At 38.9% G+C, this 18996-nt stretch overlaps 1 protein-coding gene across 6 annotated transcripts in view; it reads left to right on the top strand.

The window, feature by feature from the left end:
• The window catches only part of LOC140719736 (KH domain-containing, RNA-binding, signal transduction-associated protein 1-like), a 66171-nt gene that overhangs the window by 1442 nt on the left and 45733 nt on the right, over positions 1–18996 (top strand). For 4 of the 6 annotated variants that reach the window (XR_012096987.1, XR_012096989.1, XR_012096988.1 and 1 more), the window contains exons 2-8: positions 2378–2499; positions 4504–4620; positions 5745–5891; positions 9449–9570; positions 12826–13069; positions 17392–17459; positions 18379–18437. Coding sequence is in view for 3 of the 6 variants with exons in the window: in XM_073034565.1 (XP_072890666.1) it covers positions 2378–2499; positions 4504–4620; positions 5745–5891; positions 9449–9570; positions 12826–13069; positions 17392–17459; positions 18379–18437 (879 nt within the window). In the remaining 3 variants the exon portion in view is untranslated. The remainder of the gene's footprint in view (positions 1–2377; positions 2500–4503; positions 4621–5744; positions 5892–9448; positions 9571–12825; positions 13070–17391; positions 17460–18378; positions 18438–18996) is intronic. The other 2 variants (XM_073034566.1, XM_073034567.1) reach the window with 2 other exon arrangements.

Raw genomic sequence — 18996 nt, 5'->3', positions numbered from 1 at the left:
CTGCTTTTCATTCGGCCTGCCCCGTTAGTCCCAACTTACAAAATATTAGAGAAATCAGCAGGTCGTGCAACACTTGCAATGAATTATTTAGAAATAACAGCGTGCTGTAGGCCCTTCGAGTTGCGCCACGCAGTAACCTGATTTAATTCTGGCCTGATCACGGGACAATTAGCACGCACACAGGAAGGAAGGTACATGAGCTTGCCAGAATTGAACTCCGATGTCCCGAGCTAACCGCTACGCTATCGTTGCCATTGAGGGCAGCGGTAGCATGAAAACCACAAATTAAACATAATGTAGTTCGGCACGATCGCCTATTTAAAACAAAAGCCCCATTTTAGTTCAGAGCACTCAGAAGTTTGCTAAACTGTAGTGATTAGTGTTTTGCTAATTGGTTGGAAAACCAAATGGTTGAAGGGGTATAGCTGATGTTGAGCATGGTGGCGTGGCACTTTGAGGCATGCCCTGGCTCTTTTGGATGGAAGTGCCTCCTTTAGATACAATTAAAGGTGGGAAAGAATGCATTCATAATGTCTTGGGCTGAGTTGGTGACTCCCTGCAGCTTCATTAATTCCTGCATTCAAATTGCAGTACCAGACCACACAACCAGTCAGGATGCTTTCAACAGCACATCTGTAGAAGTTTAGTGACAGGCCTGAGAAAATAACACTGGCATGCTTTCTTTATGGTTATATTGATATGCTGGGCCCAGGACACCTCATCCAATATGCTTACACCCAAGAATTTAAAGCTACTGAGTATTGAGTTAAGTGACTTGTGTTGATCCAACAATGAATACTACTGATCACAAAATCTAAGTGCAAAATAAAACCATTATTATATTAAAATGTGTTTACTCCCTTTCCCCAAGATTTGGGTGCTGCTATATGGTAGATTGCTGTTAAAAATAGTAATAAATTTAAAGGTTTTGTGTCCAGGAAAAGGTATGTTAAGTTGTGTAAAACGTTGGTGAGGCCTAATTTGGAGTATTGTGACTAAAACTGCAAACCTACCTACAAGAAAGATTGAGGCATTGATTGTGTGGATAGCCAAAGGCTTTTTCCCAGGGCTGAAATGGCTAACACAAGGGGGAGTAGATTTAAGGTGCTAGGAAGTAGTTACAGAGGGGATGTCAGGAATAAGTATTCAAAGGAATATCTAAACAAGCCTGATGTATTGGAAACAAGTCCTGTGGACTGATGAAGTTAAAATAGAACTTTTTGGCCACAATGAGCAAAGGTATGTTTGGAGAAAAAAGGGTGTAGAATTTCATGAAAAGAACACCTCTCCAACTGTTAAGCACATGGGTGGACTGATCATGCTTTGGGCTTGTGTTGCAACCAGTGGCATGGGGAACATTTCACTGGTAGAGGGAAGAATGAATTCAATTAATTACCAGGAAATTCTGGAAGCAAACATCACACTGTCTGGAAAAAAAGCTGAAGATGAAAAGAGGATGGCTTCTACAACAGGATAATGATCCTAAACACACCACAAAATCCACAATAGACCACCTCAAGAGGTACAAGCAGAAGGTTTTGCCATGGCCCTCACAGTCCCCTGACCTAAACATCATCGAAAATCTGTGGATAGACCTCAAAAGAGCAGTGCATGTAAGACGGCCCAAGAATCTCACAGAACTGGAAGCCTTTTGCAAGGAAGAATGGGCAAAAATCCTCCAAACAAGAATTAAAAGACTCTTAGCTGGCTACAGAAAGCGTGTATAAGCTTTGATACTTGCCAAAGGGGGTGTTACTAAGTACTGACCATGCAGGGTGCCCACACTTTTGCTTGGGCCCTTTTCCTTTCTTTTTGCTATTTTGAAACTGTAAAAGATGGAAATAAAAAGTAATTTTGCTTAAAATATTGAAGAAATGTGTCATCTTTAGCTTTATGCCTTGTGGAAATCAGGTCATCTTTTACTCACTTAACTTCACAGGAACAGAAATTTTGACCGGGGTGCTGAAACTTTTGCATGCCACTGTAAGTGTATATGTCTTCTGCTTTGCAGATGAGGGACAAAAGAGATGGTGTCTGGAAACTTGATGTCCTAAATGTGCAATACCTTTCTTTTGAAGGGCTATTTTGGCCACAACAGAGTAATTTCTCCTTCCACATTGCTTGAGCCTTATTAAATGTTCCTTTATATTGCTAGACTTTGTTTCATATTACTGTCTACAAACTTCCATACCCTGACTCATCCCTCTTGGTGCTTGCAGATTGAAAGAGTGCATTGAGGTTAGTGGGTTTATAGAATAACAAAATACAAACTGAAGGCTGTTTCCCTCTGTCTGTTTTCCAGTGAGGATTGTCATCACTTTCATGGTCATGAATTTGGTAGAAAACCTTCTAATTGTTTTGTATTTTTAATTTATAGAAATTGAAAAGGTTCAAAAAGGAGAGAAAAAGGAAGACGAAAAAAGATTTCTTGATATTCTGACACAGAAGAACATCAAGCTTTCTGAGCGATGCCTGATACCAGTTGCACAGTTTCCAAAGGTGCGAGGTTTTTCTTGGGTTGCATGTCTTTTAGTTGACTGCACTTTGAAATTTGAATAGTTTTCAGGGTTTGGATTAGGGGAGGATAGTGTTTATTGTAGTTAAAGGTTCTGCCTCCATTGTTGAGCAATGAAATGTAATCTGCTTTGTATCAAACCTTTGGAAATTGCAATGTTGTACACCTATCTGGTATTGTTCATTTCAGAGTAAGTTATGTTCACTAACTTGATGAGGACAGATTGCAGTGACAAGAGAAATGAGCAGGTACTTTAGAGTGCAAAATTGGAAAATTAATTATCCATGTTTAACTTCAAGCCCTATGTAGGGGATGCGAGATGAAAATTAAAATTTATTATTTTCATGGGATATACCTTGTAGGTATAGTCAAGTCCAGCATCTGTTGTTCCTAATTGCTGCCTTGATACTATTACTTGGGGTTGTTTTACTCTGGATGTGTGAAGTTGCCTCTTAGAGCTGTCAGCATTCAGGCTAAATTTTCATATGCTTCTAATTTATTTCTTATCAGAAGGGTTTTGGAAATGTGATAATGAGCGAGTCACAGAGCTTCCATAGTTACTGTATTTATGTGGCATGTGTTGTGATGTTGATTGTGACCTCCAGGATACTGATGGTACAATTTCCTAGGATGCTGATGCTCATTAAGGGGGGTGTTGGGATTTTCTTGAAGATCATTGCCTAATCAATCCCAAACTGAAAGTTACCCAGGTGTAAAAGGGCATCACTGGAGGAATTGTAAATTCAATTGAGTGTGGGCTATTGTCAGTAATTATTCCCACTACATCTGTTGCTATTTCTCCATAACAATAGTGATTGGGCTTGGGGCACTGGCATGATACGTCAAGTCATATTGATTTGAGTTACTAGAGCATGTTCTTAATGCTATTGGTCAGAACCTTAACAGTAACTGAAGATGGTCTCTCTAAGCTTTCTCTGGATATCAGTAATGATGAGTGCTTTTGGATCAGGCTGTAATATCTGGAACCAGGTGGCTCTTCAGCTGAAGCTAGGTTGTTTTTAAGTATTATTTACCAGCATGGGCAATTATCTTAATTATTTTCTTAATCACAAGTAGATTGTAGAGGAAGTTCAAAGTAAAAATATGATCAAAATAGAAATATGTCACCATATGCAACCCTGAGATTGGTTTTCTTGCGGGCAGTGAAGACCCACTCAACAGGATGCACAAACAACCAATGTGGAAAAAGCAACAAACTCTGCAAGTACGAAAGGAAAGAGATGATATAAATAAGTAATAAATATTGGTCATGGGTTGAAGAGTTCTTAAGAGTGAGTCCATATGTTGTGGGAACGATTAATGGGGCGAGTGAAGTTAAGTGAATTTATCCTCTGTGGTTCAAAAGCCTGATAGTTGAGTTATTGCCCTTATTTGGTTTGCCTTGCTAGTGGACAAGATATAAAAAGACCATTTGCTATTTTTAATGAGATGTTGGTGTTGTAGCTTGATTGCAGCAGCTTTGCTGTTGGCACAGTTGGGTTTGGATTACTTATCATATTGTTGGTAGTTTATTTAGTAGTTTGCACCTTTAGATTGGTGCCACTTTCAAACACTGGGCGTATGAATGAGCTCCCACAATATTAATACTTTCAAAAGTCTTGATATATGTACCTGTTTATTCCTATGAATGACTAAATTAGTTTTCTCAATCTCTCCATTATCATTACTGTAGTAATGTTGAATTGAGGTTGTTGGATAGAAGATAGTGTATCTGGACATTTCCTCTTTGTATTCAGGGATGCCAAGTTTTGACCAGGACAACAGATGGAGAGAACAATTGACCTTTGCTTCACGTAGATAATTAAAAATTGTATATCGACTACATGGATTTGTAACACACAAGTTTTTCACTGTACCTTAGTACTTGTGACAGTAATAAATCGATTAACAAAAGTACTTTGCGTGAGTATGTTTGAAGCCTAGTCATTTTTATGTAAGTTTTATATTAATACTTAGTATTTCTACAGTTCAACTTTGTAGGGAAACTGCTTGGACCAAGAGGAAATTCTTTGAAGCGGTTACAAGAGGACACTGGCACTAAAATGTCCATCCTTGGGAAAGGTTCAATGAGAGATAAGGCCAAGGTAGGAATACCTGAGAGAAATTGATTAAGCTTGTTGGGATGGCATTTGAATGCAAAGCTTGCTTTCTATATAAACAATGGAACCTGAAACAGGAAATATAGCTTCAAGTTCATTTCTGTGCTGGAACACCACCATTGTTTTAACTGTAATAGTCTGTTTAAACCTGTCAGATGCTTAAGTCATTTGATGTAAGATAGAGTGAAGTGTTAAGATTTTGCAGACCATCAATTTTTGTATCTTGCATTGCATCTGTTGCTATTTAAAGAATACTAGTATCAGAATCAGGTTTACTATCACTGATATGTTGTGGTGTCTTCATACCAGGGAGTGATGCAACCCATTACAATGCTCTCCACCGTACAACTGTAGAAATTTCCTGAAGTCCTTGGTGACATATCAAATCTCTTAATGCTGTGTAGCTGCTGGTCTGCTGCCTTCATTATTGCATCAATGTGTTGAGCAAAGATAGATGCTGAGATGTTGACAGTCAGGTACTTGAAGCTGCTCACCCTTTCCACTGCTAACACTTCAATAAGGATTGGTGTGTGTTCTGACTTCCCCTTCCTGAAACCTGCAATCAGTTACTCAGTTTTGGTAGCATTGAATGCAAGGTAGACGTTGGGACACCATTCAACTGGCTGAGCTAGCTTCCCCCTGCACACTGCCTCTTTGTTCCCTGAGATTGTATCAAAAGTGATTTCATATATGACCTTTTGAGCTCTGCTTAGCCACACAGTCATGAATGTAGAGAGAAGGTCAGAGGGCTAAGCATGCATCTTTGTTCACCTGCTACTGTGGACATTTAAAATTGCCTTTTGCTATGAAAGCAGGGTGGGAAGGAGAACATCTTTTGAGTTTATGCAGTGTTTTTCATTACATAATTTGTGGAAACAATATTGAATTTGGTAGTTTCCTTGAATTAAGCTGAAGAGTATCGAAGGGTAGATCAGTATCAATATACGTGTCCATTTTAATACAAGATCCTTAGTGCCACCTCTTTTGTACTACAATTTGATAGCTTTGAATGTAGTCATTTGGCAGTTAATGATTGCGCTATCATACTTAGCGTTATCATCATCTATCATGCTTGTTTTTATTCTCATGAGAATTTTTTCTCATTCCAGGAAGACGAGCTCCGTAAAGGAGGTGAAGCTAAGTATGCACACTTGAACAGTGATCTCCATGTTCTTGTTGAAGTCTTTGCACCTCCAACTGAAGCCTATTCCCGAATGTACCATGCAATGGAAGAGCTGAAAAAATTCCTTATACCTGTGAGTGCTATTTCCATCTGAGTTTTGTGCTTCTGCTTTATCTCATTGCTGTCTGTCTCAGGGTGTAAAATGAATGAGTGCTACGTCGGTGAAATATGAGATCGTTGGCTGACCTTTTACTTCTGTTAACCTTTGTGTTCTGTTGCTGGCAGCCAAAGAAAGTTAAGATGTCAGTAGCTTTTAGATTAATAACCATGAAGATCTTTTAGTGGAGTGGGGGCAGAAGTGGGTGTTACTAGTGTTGTATAACTTAAATCTGGGCTGTATACAATTTTTTTCAGTTACATTAAATTTTTTGTTTTTGGATGAACGACTGTATTGAGAGTTGATCAATAAATGTAAAGGTGATTAACTGGGATGAATCACATCATAAATTTAACAACTGTATTGTGAATTGTTGACCGAGATAGAACCTCCCCAAGTGAAGAATTTCTACATTTGAATGCACTATGTGTCATCAAATGGAATTTTTGCACAGTGATTAAATTATTTGGAGGGAGGGGTTTATACACAAATATTTTCCACTCTTTAAATTATACAAAGTGAGAAAAATCTATTTTCACATTGTTTATTCAATTCAATTCTCAGACAAATGAGTCAAGATGAAGTTGTGCTTTAACTTTTATTAGCATGAAAGTGTACATAGTTAGTGTCCATGGAGATATATCAGCTACACCTGGTATTGCCAGTTGGCAGAGTTTTGAGGACAGTAGTGCAGTGTGAGTTGGGGTCAGTATAAATAAATCTAATCAATCTTGGCTCCAGGTCTCGTTCTGGCAGAAGGAGGCATGGGATCTGGTCTCAAGCTAGGAGTTGAAAGGTTCTTTGATCTGAAAATTGTACAAATTGAAAAGTTTAACCTTTTGCGAGATCATTTTAGATGTGCTATGGTTCTCTGAATTTACTCTAACGACGAAGACCCATAGAGTAAGTGAGGTGAAACTGGGTGCCTGCTCAGAAAGATGCAGATCCTGCTACACATATTAAAGTGTGTCAGTGGGCCCTACCTGTTTGCTGTGAAGGAAGTGAGAAGTAATATAAGATAGCAACATGTTGGTACAATAATATGAGTGGAGAAATAGTCAAGAGAAAAGTAATAACCTGAGTTAAAATGGATTTTATTGCAGGAAGGTCTATTGTTTGGTGATCTGCCAATCTGGGAAGTAGTTAAAATTAATACTAATATATTGTAAAACATGATGGTAAAGTGAAGCCAGAACAGATGTCAGTCCATATTGAATGCCACCTTGCTGCTGAATTAGTGCCATTGCTGAAATGTGCCACTTCATGCTCTAACCTTCAAAGTTAAGCAAATTTGCCTCTTTTTGTTTAGTCTTTTTTAATTAGCCTGGATTGCTATAATTATTTCCATTTTTTTTTTAAAAACAAAAATGTTTGAAACCAGTCTTGTTGATCATGATTTTTCTTTAGACTATTTTTGACTGGAGTCTTTGACCAAAATGAATTTATCTCAAAGTTAAATACAACATAAATACCTGAATGGCTGCCACTGCCATTAGATTTGATAATTTGTTGTGTTGGTATGTTGGAAATTAAATTCACTGGCATATACTATTTGACTTAGTTCTTCTAGGTTGATCAGAATACAAGTAAACACAGTAACACCATTTGTTCTCTTGATTTTATGCCTGGGGTTAACATTTACTGAAGAATAGATTTCCTGTTGCTTGTTTGTAGGATTACTCTGTGTCTGGAAGATGCTTCCATCTTTGTTGGTTCCTCTTGGATGCTATATAGATGGGAGTATATTGTATGTTGTGGGTGTTCTCGTTATGGGGAGAAGACATGCCAAGTAACATATTTTGGTTCAGTGCTGTCAACAATGCAGGAAATAACTTTTCATGAGAAGAACTTAGTACCTTATGTAACTTGAAGATTTTATTTGTCAATCAAAAGATTATTCAAGCCGAAGCATTGCTTGTATTTATCAGGGTGATGATATAGTCTAGAGATTGTGTGCACTATGTATTTTGGATACCTTACACTATGAATGATTTAGTGATGAACTATTTAGTCTGAGGTGCTTGTTGTTTTGAAAGGGATACATTTTTGTTTTGCTGCAGTGAGAGAAATTTAAAACAACTTGATTTCCATCAAGGAATTGAGAATTAGGTTGTCAGCATTCTGACATACCTTTGTTTTCCTTGTGCATTTCCTAAAGTGTTTTTAACGTTGAATGTAAACAAGCAGGATGTTCTAGAGCTGGTGCTAGAGACATTTTGTATTGGTGAGCATAAGCAGTTCTGACTTTAGAAGAGCCTTCCTGAAGATAAATCCAAGGAAGGCAACGGGCCCAGATGGCATCCCAGGACGGGTTCTCCGGGCCTGTGCAAGCGAGCTAGCTGGAGTGTTTGCTGACATTTTCAACTGCTCCCTGCTTCAGTCTAAGATCCCCTCGTGTTTTAAGAAGGCAACGATAATCTCGGTGCCGAAGAAAAGCAAGGTGACATGCCTGAATGACTACCGACCTTGGGTAATGATGAGTCTGAGTACAGAGAGGAAATTAAGAACCTGGCGGCATGGTGCGAAGACAGTAACCTATCCCTCAACGTCAGCAAGACGAAGGAATTGGTTGTTGACTTCAGAAGGAGTAGTGGACTGCACAACCCCATCTGCATCAGTGGTGCGCAAGTGGAACAGGTCAAAAGCTTTAAGTTCCTCGGGGCGAATATCACAAATGACCTGACTTGGCCTAACCAAGCAGAATCCACTGCCAAGAAGGCCCACCAGCACCTTTACTTCCTGAGAAAGCTGAAGAAATTTGGCCTGTTCCCTAAAACCCTCACTAATTTTTATAGGTGCAGCGTAGAAAGCATTCTTCTAGGGTGCATCACAACCTGGTATGGAAGTTGTCCTGTCCAAGACCGGAAGAAGCTGCAGAAGATCGTGAACGTAGCCCAGCACATCACACAAACCAATCTTCCATCCTTGGACTCACTTTATACCACATGCTGTTGGAGCAGTGCTGCCAGGATAATGAAGGACACAACCCACCCAGCCAACACACCTTTTGTCCGTCTTCCCTCTGGGAGAAAGTTCAGGAGCATGAAGATTGGTACGGCCAGATTTGGGAACAGCTTCTTTCCAACTGTGATAAGACTGCTGAACAGATCCTGACCTGGATCTAGGCTGTACCTTCCAAATATCTGGACCTGACTTGCACTACCTTACTTTCCCTTTTCTATTTTCTAGTTATGATTTATAATTTAAATTTTTATTATATTTAATTCGATTTATACTTCAGGGAGCACGAAGCGCAGAATCAAATATCGCTGTGATGATTGTACACTCTAGTATCAATTGTTTGGTGACAATAAAGTAAGTAAGTAACACAGGTCACATTTGTGTCGGGGGAAATACATGGCCCCTGTCCAGCCACAGAAACACAGACCTGGCAGAGATCATAAAATATTGTACTTGATTTGTTGGTCAGAACTGAGGTAATTAGGAGGAATTGACAGAACTTGAGTTATGCAGGCCGATGTTGAAGCAGTGTAATATTTGCTTACGTCACGGATCTGTAATCATGTTAACAGGACTACAATGATGAAATAAGGCAAGAGCAGCTAACTGAGCTGGCGTACTTGAATGGTGGACAAGATACATCCCGTGGGAGAGGTGTACGTGCCAGAGGCGCTCCACCTGTACCGCTTGCAAGGTAAAAAGATCTATAGTGTGCTGAAAGAGTCATTGCTAGGGATGTAATAGTTTAGTAGGGCTGCCTCATTCATTGTAAACATTTATTTCCCTTCTGCTCTTAGTGTGGGTTATTTTAAAGCATCTCAGTTGTTGAACACGTTCACAGCTGATGGCATAATCTTTCTGGTTTCCTTTCATACATGCTAAGTATGTCACTTTCACCATTCCCATCTTCACGGGGCTGTCATTTTTGCATCTTCTCAGAAATTACCTTTTTAAACATTTCCACGTTTCCTCCCTTCTGTAGGCATGCATACCTCAGGCTTACCTGGAAAAATTAAATTGTTTATCTTCAATAAACATCCTACCCTTTATATAGACAGATTTATATCTATATGAAGTATGAATGATACTGCACAGCTCTGGAGAAGTATTATCTCATTTACAGGCAAGCTCCATGTAAGCTGACTGTTAACATCCATTCGGAATGTTGCATTACATCACTGAATCCTTTTTCTCATAGTTACAAATTTTCATGGATACTTGAAGGCATTTTATTGTCAATTCTCTGCATTTTTGGGAAGAAGAATTAGCTTATTTACTGTTCCAACTGCACTGCCCTCATGGATGTTTCGTTTATTTTTATAAACATAGCTAATGTACAATTAAGTTGATGCCAGCCATAGTGTCCATCCACCTAATCTGAATTTTCTGTTTTGGCCAATATCCTTTAAGTCTACCTTCCATAGTCAGAGAGCGCTACTACATAGAAACAAGCTCCTAGCTGGCTTGGTTTTCAGCCTAGTCCTATCTACCTACACCTGGACCATAACCCTTCATACCTCTCATCCATGTGCCTATCGAAACTTAAATGTCACAATTGAACCCACATCTACATCTGCTGGCAGTTCATTACACAATTGCACCACTCTGAGTTCCTTCTCATATTCCTTTAAATATTTTGCCTTTCACCTTAAATCTTTGACCTCTGGTTCTCATCTCACCAAACCTGAGATGAAAAATCATTCACTCTATCTATACCCAATTCATTTTGTATACCTATGTAAGATCTCCCTTCATTCTCCTGAGCTCCAGTGATCTATTCACTGAATCTATTAATCTATTCAACCTCTCCCTGTAGCTCTTCTCCTTAATTGCTGGCAACATTTGTTTATATTTTCACTGCATTCTTTCAATCTTATTGATATCTTTCCTGTAATTATGTGGCTAACACTGCACACAACACTCAAATTTTGGTCTCACTAGCAGCTTGTATAACCTCAACATAACATCCTAATTCCTGTACTCAATATCCTAATTTTTGAAGGGCTATGTGCCAAAAGGTCTCTTTATGATTCTATCTATCTGCTCTACTTTAACCTGTGTTTCCAGGTACCATTGTTCTTCCACATGCTTCATTGCCCTGTCACTGTGCAAGCATTGATGTGGTTTGTTCTCTCAAAATGAAACACCTCACACTTTTAGCCCATATACCCAGCTGGTACCAATCACTTTGCAAACAATGATAGTCTTCCTCACTGTCCACAGTGACTCCCATTCTTGATGACATCTACAAATTTCCCAGTTTATCATGGACCCATCCAATTGCTTCTTAAATTATACATTTGTACCTGTCTTAATTGCTACCGGCAGCTCATTCGATATGCTCATCACTCTGAATAGAGAAAAAGTTGCCTCTTGGGTCACTTTTAACTTTTTGCCTTGTCATCCTAAAACTATATGCCCTATTTTTGGATTCCCCTACCCTGGGGAAATGACTTGCTGTCCCCTTTATCTATGCCTCTCATCATCTTAATCTTTTCTATAAGGTCACCCCTCATTGTCCTGTGTTCCAAGGTATAAAGCCTAACCAACCTCCCTCTGGTCCTGGCAACATCTTTGAATCCTTACATATAGCGCCAGAATTGAACTCTGTGATGCCCTGAGCTGTACACTACCGTAGAGTCCTTAACTAATTAATCCCACCTAACTAGTTCTCCCAGAATTTCATAGAACCATAGAACATTACAGCACAGAAACGGGCCTTTTGGACCTTGGCTGTGCTGATACAATTTTTCTGTCTAGTCCCACTGACCTGCACCTGGACCATATCCCTCCATACAACTCTCATCCATGTACCTGTAAATGTTAAAAGTGAGCCTGCATTTACCACTTCATCTGGCAGCTCATTCCACACTTTCACCTCTCTGTGTGAAGAAGCCTCCCCCCCATGTTCCCTTTAAAAATTTTCCCCTTTACCCATGTCCTCTGGTTTTTTTCTCCCCTAGCCTCAGTGGAAAAAGCCTGCTTGCATTCACTCTATCTTTACTCATCATAATTTTATATACCTCTATCAAATCTCTCCTCATCCTTCTACACTCCCCAGTCTCATCAACAGAATCCATTAGAAATACTGGCATAGGCTTTGGGCACAGCTGTGTCTACAAGCTTTGTGACACAAATCTGGAAAATCCCAGGAGATTCATGGGGCCTAATCTAAACCTATCATATGTACCTTGTTATAGTCTTTCCTAAAGCCCAAATAGACAGCATTCACTGCCTTCATTTATCTTATTGGTACCTTCAAGAGTAACTTAAGGATTCATCAAGTACAACTTCCCACAAACTTCCTAATCAGACTCTGTCTATATGCTTGTAGACCCTGTCCCTCAGAATTCCCGGCAGTATCTTCCACTCTATTGATATCATGCGGACCAGCTTGTAGTTCCCTGGTTTGTACTCACTGCCCTTTTTAAACAGTAGAATAACATTAGCCAATTCCCTGTCTTCAGTAACTTCATCCAGTGGCTAATGATGAAGCAAATATCTTCACAAGGGCCTCAGATCTCCCATGAAGTCTGAGGATGTACTTGGTCTGGCCCTGGGGATTTTTCCATCTTAATGTGCAGTAAAGCTGCAAAAACCTCCACCTGGTTTCTTCAAAACATCTCCATTTATTTCCCTTCTCTCATGAGCAACGATGATTTTCTACTCAGTAAACACAAAGAAATATTCATTAAATAATCTAGCCGTGTTAAGACACAAGGACGTACTCTCTTTCTAGTCACTCCTTAACCCTTAATTTTGCTATAGAATCTCCTGGGATTTTCCAGATTTGTGTCACAAAGCTTGTAGACACAGTTGTGCCCAAAGCCTTTGCCAGTATTTCTAATGGATTCTGTTGATGAGAGTGGAGAGGCTTGTTTATTTAGGCTGGTAGTTAAGGGATTTACTTTGCACCATTTCAGCAGCTGGCTGATCTATTTAAGAGCAGTCTGCTTCTTCCTAGGGGCCGTGGTGTCGCTCCACCTCCACCCTCCCCACAGTATGGGCCGCGAGGTGCAATGACACGTGGAGTAGCAGTGAGAGGAGCACCAGGAGGCCGCAGGGAAGTGACAAGTGGGCGTGGTGCCACTCCAGCACAGAGGGGTGCTCCAGCGCTTCGTACTCGAGGGACACCTGCAGTGTATAGACAGCCACTGCACCCGCCACCTGCTCAAGAGAGTTATGATGAATATGTAAGTGTCCCAAATTTGCTGCATTGAAATTTAGATTGTTTGCTGTTGGAACACATGTTTAGTAGTAGTTAGTGATGGGTGATGTTAACCATTCACATAGAATAGCACAGGAATGGGTCCATGATGCCAATTTAAGCAACACATCTGCCTGCACATGGTCTATTTCTCATCTGTTCAGATGCTTGTTTAAATGCCTCTTAATTGTGTTAGTATCATACCCTTTTACCACATTCACTTAGAAGTGCTCTTTAGACACCTACCAATCTCTGCATGCGAAAGGAAGTTCGCTAAGTACATCTCTTTTAACCTTCCCCCTCTCACCCGAGAGCTATGCAACTAGTGTGTGACATTTTTGTCTTGGGTAAAAAGACTGCATCCACCCTATCCATGATATATTAATGTCAGGACACTCCTCAGCCTCTGATGCTATTATCTAATTTGTCCAACCTCCAATTATAGCTAATACTCTCATGTCCTGCTAATGTCCTGGGAAACTACTTTTGTACCCTCTTCAAGGGCATCACATTGTTCCTGTAATGCAGCAAAAAGATTTGCCTTCTCAAATATAGTTTACTTATCATGGAAGCACAAAATTTAAGGTACAGTGGGATGCTATTGGCCTGTGCTGGTCGAATGTGCTATCCCATCTACTTACCCCTCCTTATGCAGGTCACAAATCTTCAAGTGCAGTGGCAAATATTTCTGGGCATGATGGAGGCTAATGCTTTTTAATGCAGAATTCTAGATCACTGCTGCCCTCCAAAGAAACTGAAATTCGTCCTTCCACTATAGTTGAAAGATTAAGTGGGGATAACTTCTTGTCCCATCACTGAAATCTTCCCACAACCTATGGACTCACTTTCAAGGACTTTCTCATGTTCTTGATATTTATTGCATGTTTATTTTTTATTATTTCTTTTTGTATTTGCAGTTTGTTGTCTTTTGCACACTGGTTGAGTGCCGAGTTGGTGCAGACTTTCATTGATTCTATTACGGTTATCATTCTCATATTGATTTATTGTGTGTGCCTACAAGAAAATAAATCTCAGGGTTGTATATGGTGACACATACTTTGCCAATAAATTTACTTTGAACTTTGTTAGTTCCATGCTGGGTGTTTTTTTTTTTACCCCTATGTTAAATTAGGTCGTTCCTATGTAGTTTATCTATGTCCCTCGAGTTTGTATGCCTCAGTGACATCTCCCCTCAGACTTCTCTTTAATAAAGAAACATAAGCCTTTTTAATCCTTGTAGCTACTAATTTCCAGGCCCATCAATTTCTGTTGATTGCTTCCCTGGTGTCCTCTTCAATATAATCACTTCTTTCCTGTAAAGTAATTAAACTGTAGCCCAACAATAATTGACTTATCTAGTATATCCTCTATGCTCCTGTACTTCATAAAGGAGAGCATCCCATGGCAAACTGCAACATTTCTTTGTTCTTCCCATTTCAGTTTTCCCTTCCATTGTTAAGCCCCCCCCCCCCCACCTCTGCTGTCCCCAAATGCATCATCTCATATTTCTCCTCTTAACTGGCAAGACTCTATGTACTGATGGTTAAATCTCTTTTTGCCGACTGCAGGTCTGATCTTTGAACGTCTAGTATTTTAAGTCATAAGCCATAAACATGTACTAGGAATGAGCCATGCAAGCTCTTGTAAAACAATACAGCCTGTGGCTCAAATTCTCATTGTATTAGGTCTTTTTCTCTTCTCCATGTATGTAATAATGGGATTATATATTTTCCCGTAAAGTACTGCATGGTTGATAAGGGATGAGCTACACAGAATTGAAAGGCTAACTAGTGCTGAAAGTTGTAAATCCCAGGAAGAACTGTTGATATGTGCTTGAATCAGAGTCTGTTTTTATTGTCCTTAAAGTAAACCAGTCTGTTATAATGTAGACTTCATGCTGAGGTTAATTAGAGCAGACATTGTTTGTGGCAGGTTTTTGAGCCTGACATTATCTAGTAATTGCTTTGGATTGCTTGAATACCTACAGTGAACCACGGCCTGCCATCTGATTGTAGAAGAATGTATTTATGTAGACAGAAAGCCTAAAGCTAGTGTATAAATTATTTAGTAATATAAATGAATGCCATAATTCTTGGGTTCTCCACCATTAATATCTGCAAGATGGTACTTTAGATAGAGTTGGTTAGGATAGCTTGTAGTTATGATACACAGTACCTGTATCAATCAACATGTTGCTGCTTTCACTACCCTTTTGAAGTGTAAAGTTCCAGATACTGTTTGTAGTTGGATGGAAAAGGTTTTCCTGTTCCATCTGATAATTGACTTTTTTGTTTGGGGAAGTTGGTTCTACCTGTTTACACTGCTGAGACATCTCAATTTTATGCACCTGTTTGCATTTTCCCTTGTGTTAGTTGTTCCAAAGTAGAAAAGAGATTTTTCTGAGCTGAAGTATTTTGTTTGTGTCAATTTCTTTAGCTTTGGCAATGTCTTCAGTTAAATATTCTGTGCACCTTAATGTTTTTCATGCTTCGTGTCATATATTGACCAGAGGTGAATGCATTAGTTATGGCCCCACTGATCTCTCTGTTTTGTATTTTATATGTTGTCCTTCCCTGGAGCATTTGCTTCCCTGCTTAGGTGCATTATGTAGTCCTGTTTAGTTGTGCTAGGGTTTCATTTCCCTTGCACGATGTAAATATAGAACTGTGCCAAAGTCTTAGGCACCCTAGATTATTTTATATAAATAGTGTTTTAGATTTTTTTTGTTTTCTGCATTGGTGTGTCAGTGCAAAGGAGCAAATTTTAGATTTATAAACATTCATTTGCCAAAACAACAAAAGAATTTTTTGTATTTTGTTAAAGAAGGTAACTCAAGTAATTGACCACTTTTCAAATAAAAACATGATCATTGTAGGTATATAATTCAGTTCATGTTTAAACAAAGATAACAAACAGGTGCTAATGATCAATGACATAATGAGTTGAATGAACTGGATTAATGAACTAAGTTGATGAACTGGAGTGAGTAAAGAAGGAATCAAACTGGTACAGGACAAACTAAAAGGCGAATGCATGGTAGATGTGACAAATCATCATTTCTTACACCATAACATGAGTGACCATAGCAACAAGAAGTGTTGTGGCAGGCAGAAGTTTTGCGGCAGGCAGGAGTTTCAAGGTGAGCTGTTCAAGCTCTTTTGAATATACACAAAGAAACAGACAAGGTTGAGGACCAGACACAATGGCTTGCCACGGAAGCTGAGTGCAGCAGATCAGTGATATATCAAACCGACATCTCTTCTAAGCGAGAAGTCCAGCACTGCAATCAGTTCTGAACTCTCAGAAACCACTGGAACCCAAGTACACCCTTCTGCAGTCTGGAGACGTCTTGTCAGAATTGGTCTTCATGGAAGAGTTGCTGCCAAAAAGCTACACCTCAAGTGGAAACAAAGCAAGAGACTCATCAATGCACAAAAACTGGGACTGGGGTGCTGAAAACTGGCAGCAAAGGCACTGGACTGACGAGTTAAAATTTGAAATTTTTTGGCTCAGGTTGGAAGTTGTTTGTGTGTAGAATAGCTGGAGAGTACTACATGGATAAGTGTCTATAGCCAACGGTGAAGTACAGGGGAGGTTCCCTGCATTGGGGCTGCATGTCTGCCAATGGAGTTGATGATCTGGTCAGAATTAATGGAATCCTCAATGCTGAGAAGTTCAAGCAGATTCTTATCCATTATTTAATACCATTAGAGAGGCACGTGATTGGTCCCAACTTCATTATGCAGCAGGACAATGACCCCAAACACACAGCCACGGTCATAAAGAACTATATTCAGTAAAAAGAAGAGCTAGGAGTTCTGTAACAAATAGTATGGCCTTCACAGAGCCCTGATCTCAACCTCATTGAGGCTGTCTGGGGTTACCTGAAGAGACAGAAGCAAGTGAGACAGCCAAAGTCTGCGGAACTGTGGCAGCTTCTCCAAGATACTTGGAACAAATTACTAATTGATGCAGTTTTAAAGGCAAAGGGTGATCACACCTAATATTGATTTGATTTAGTTTTTGCACTGTTTACTGCTCTTTATAGTAATTTTTGTGATATTTAGAAACTTTTCATTTTTGAAAGCATCTTTATTTTACAGAATTATTTTCTTCACGTACCTGAGACTTTTGCACAGTACTACCGCTCTATGCAAGATTATTGCAGATAGTTTTAAAAATAACCTGTTTTGATGTAAATTTTCTGTTAAATATTTCTCTGAAGAGAGTGATAATTATTCTTCACAATTTTAATTAAAGTAGTTTTTAATAAGACTGAATAATCCAATTTGTTTCTAAACATTGCAGGGCTATGATGATGGCTATTCAGAGCAAAATTATGATAATTACGAAAACTATTATGATCAAGCCCAGAGGTAAGTGGAATTGACTGCTGATAAATTTAATAGATCAGTTCATGAGGATATTTCAGTTCAATTAGTATGTGGTTTGGTATAACAGTGAAATGAGGGGTCTTTCCAAGCCACGGCCCATGATTATTTTCTCTCTGATATGGATTGGTTAACGCATGTTAGCCTGAGGTACATGTGTTGTCACTTTGACTGCATTTCTGTTGTATTGATATTAGATTTCCAAAAATTGACTGAAAGGTATAATCCCACTTCTACCGATTGAAATGTTCACATGGTTCTCTCAAAAAGTTGTTTGGTGCTTTGTTCTACATTAGTGATCCATGTTCTTGAATCACAGTAGTGTGGAATACTTTGAATCCACTGTTTGCTGTAAGCATTACATTTTACAAAGGATTTGACAGCTTTTTAATGACTTGTCTTTTGGAAAATTAGGTGATTTTTAGTTCTTAGTAATGCATCAAGTCATTCTTGTTCCTCATGTTTTTAGTGATCCATGTCTCTGACTACCTTGCCATACCTGCACCATACTTGTTGCCCAGAAATACTTCAATGTATTTTATTTTCTCAAAGTTTGTGCACAACTCAGGCATTTCAAAAATAATTGTTAAGGTACATTGACAACACAGATTTCATATTTTGTTAGAAAATGTTCAGATGTTTTGATTTTTTAGGATTAAAAGCATAACTTTATCTCATAATCATGTTTGTAGCTGTTCATCCTCCATGTAGTTGGCATTAAATGTACAGTGTGTCAAGTTTTGGATCTGGATTAAGTAAGCTTGTGGTCAGTGTTTTCAGAAACAAGCCAGAGCATTATTTGATAATATCAAGATTGTAATATGGAACCAGTGCCAAAGTACTTTGTTGTCTGCGTTGAAAGCCTCAATACATTATCTGGTGACATTTGGCATTCTATTTACAGTGACGCTGAATATTTTGACTATGGACATGGTGAAGTACAGGATGCATATGATGATTATGGTGAGTGAATTTCATTGTATCTTTTGATTGCTGATCCAGTGCTAGATTAAAATGTTTTTAAGGTAAAAATGAACAAGTTTGTTCTGTCTTGCTGCATTAAATTATATAATTGATGGGTGTTGATATGTGACCCATTATGGCCACATTACATCATAATAAATGAAGTAAATGGAGCTTTTTGACATCATTCTCATCAATCCACAAATGTTTTGCTTTTGACTTTCAGACGTTGAAATCAAGTTGACAAACTGCTCTTTTTCCTCTGCTTCATTCTATTTCTGGCTTGCCATTTGCAGCTCCTGCTTGCCTTGATAAAATGTAGTCATGTTCAGAAATCCTGTTCATGGTTAAAATAAGATTAGATTGATGGAAATGTAGTGTATACTCTAGAATCATTCAGCTGTGCTTACCTTGAGGTTTGTATCACAACTTGAGAATTTTCACAAGAAATAAGTAAATGTCATCTTAAAAGTTTTATTTAACTGGTCATTTATCTTTCCATGCATAAATAAGTTCTTGATTTCCACTGTGTTTGGTCATGTGCATCTGTTCCCCTTCC

Source organism: Hemitrygon akajei, chromosome 32, assembly GCF_048418815.1.
Source record: "Hemitrygon akajei chromosome 32, sHemAka1.3, whole genome shotgun sequence".
Lineage (NCBI taxonomy): Eukaryota > Metazoa > Chordata > Chondrichthyes > Myliobatiformes > Dasyatidae > Hemitrygon > Hemitrygon akajei.
Note: the sequence above shows the minus strand (reverse complement) of the source record. Positions and strands in the feature narration are given on the sequence as shown.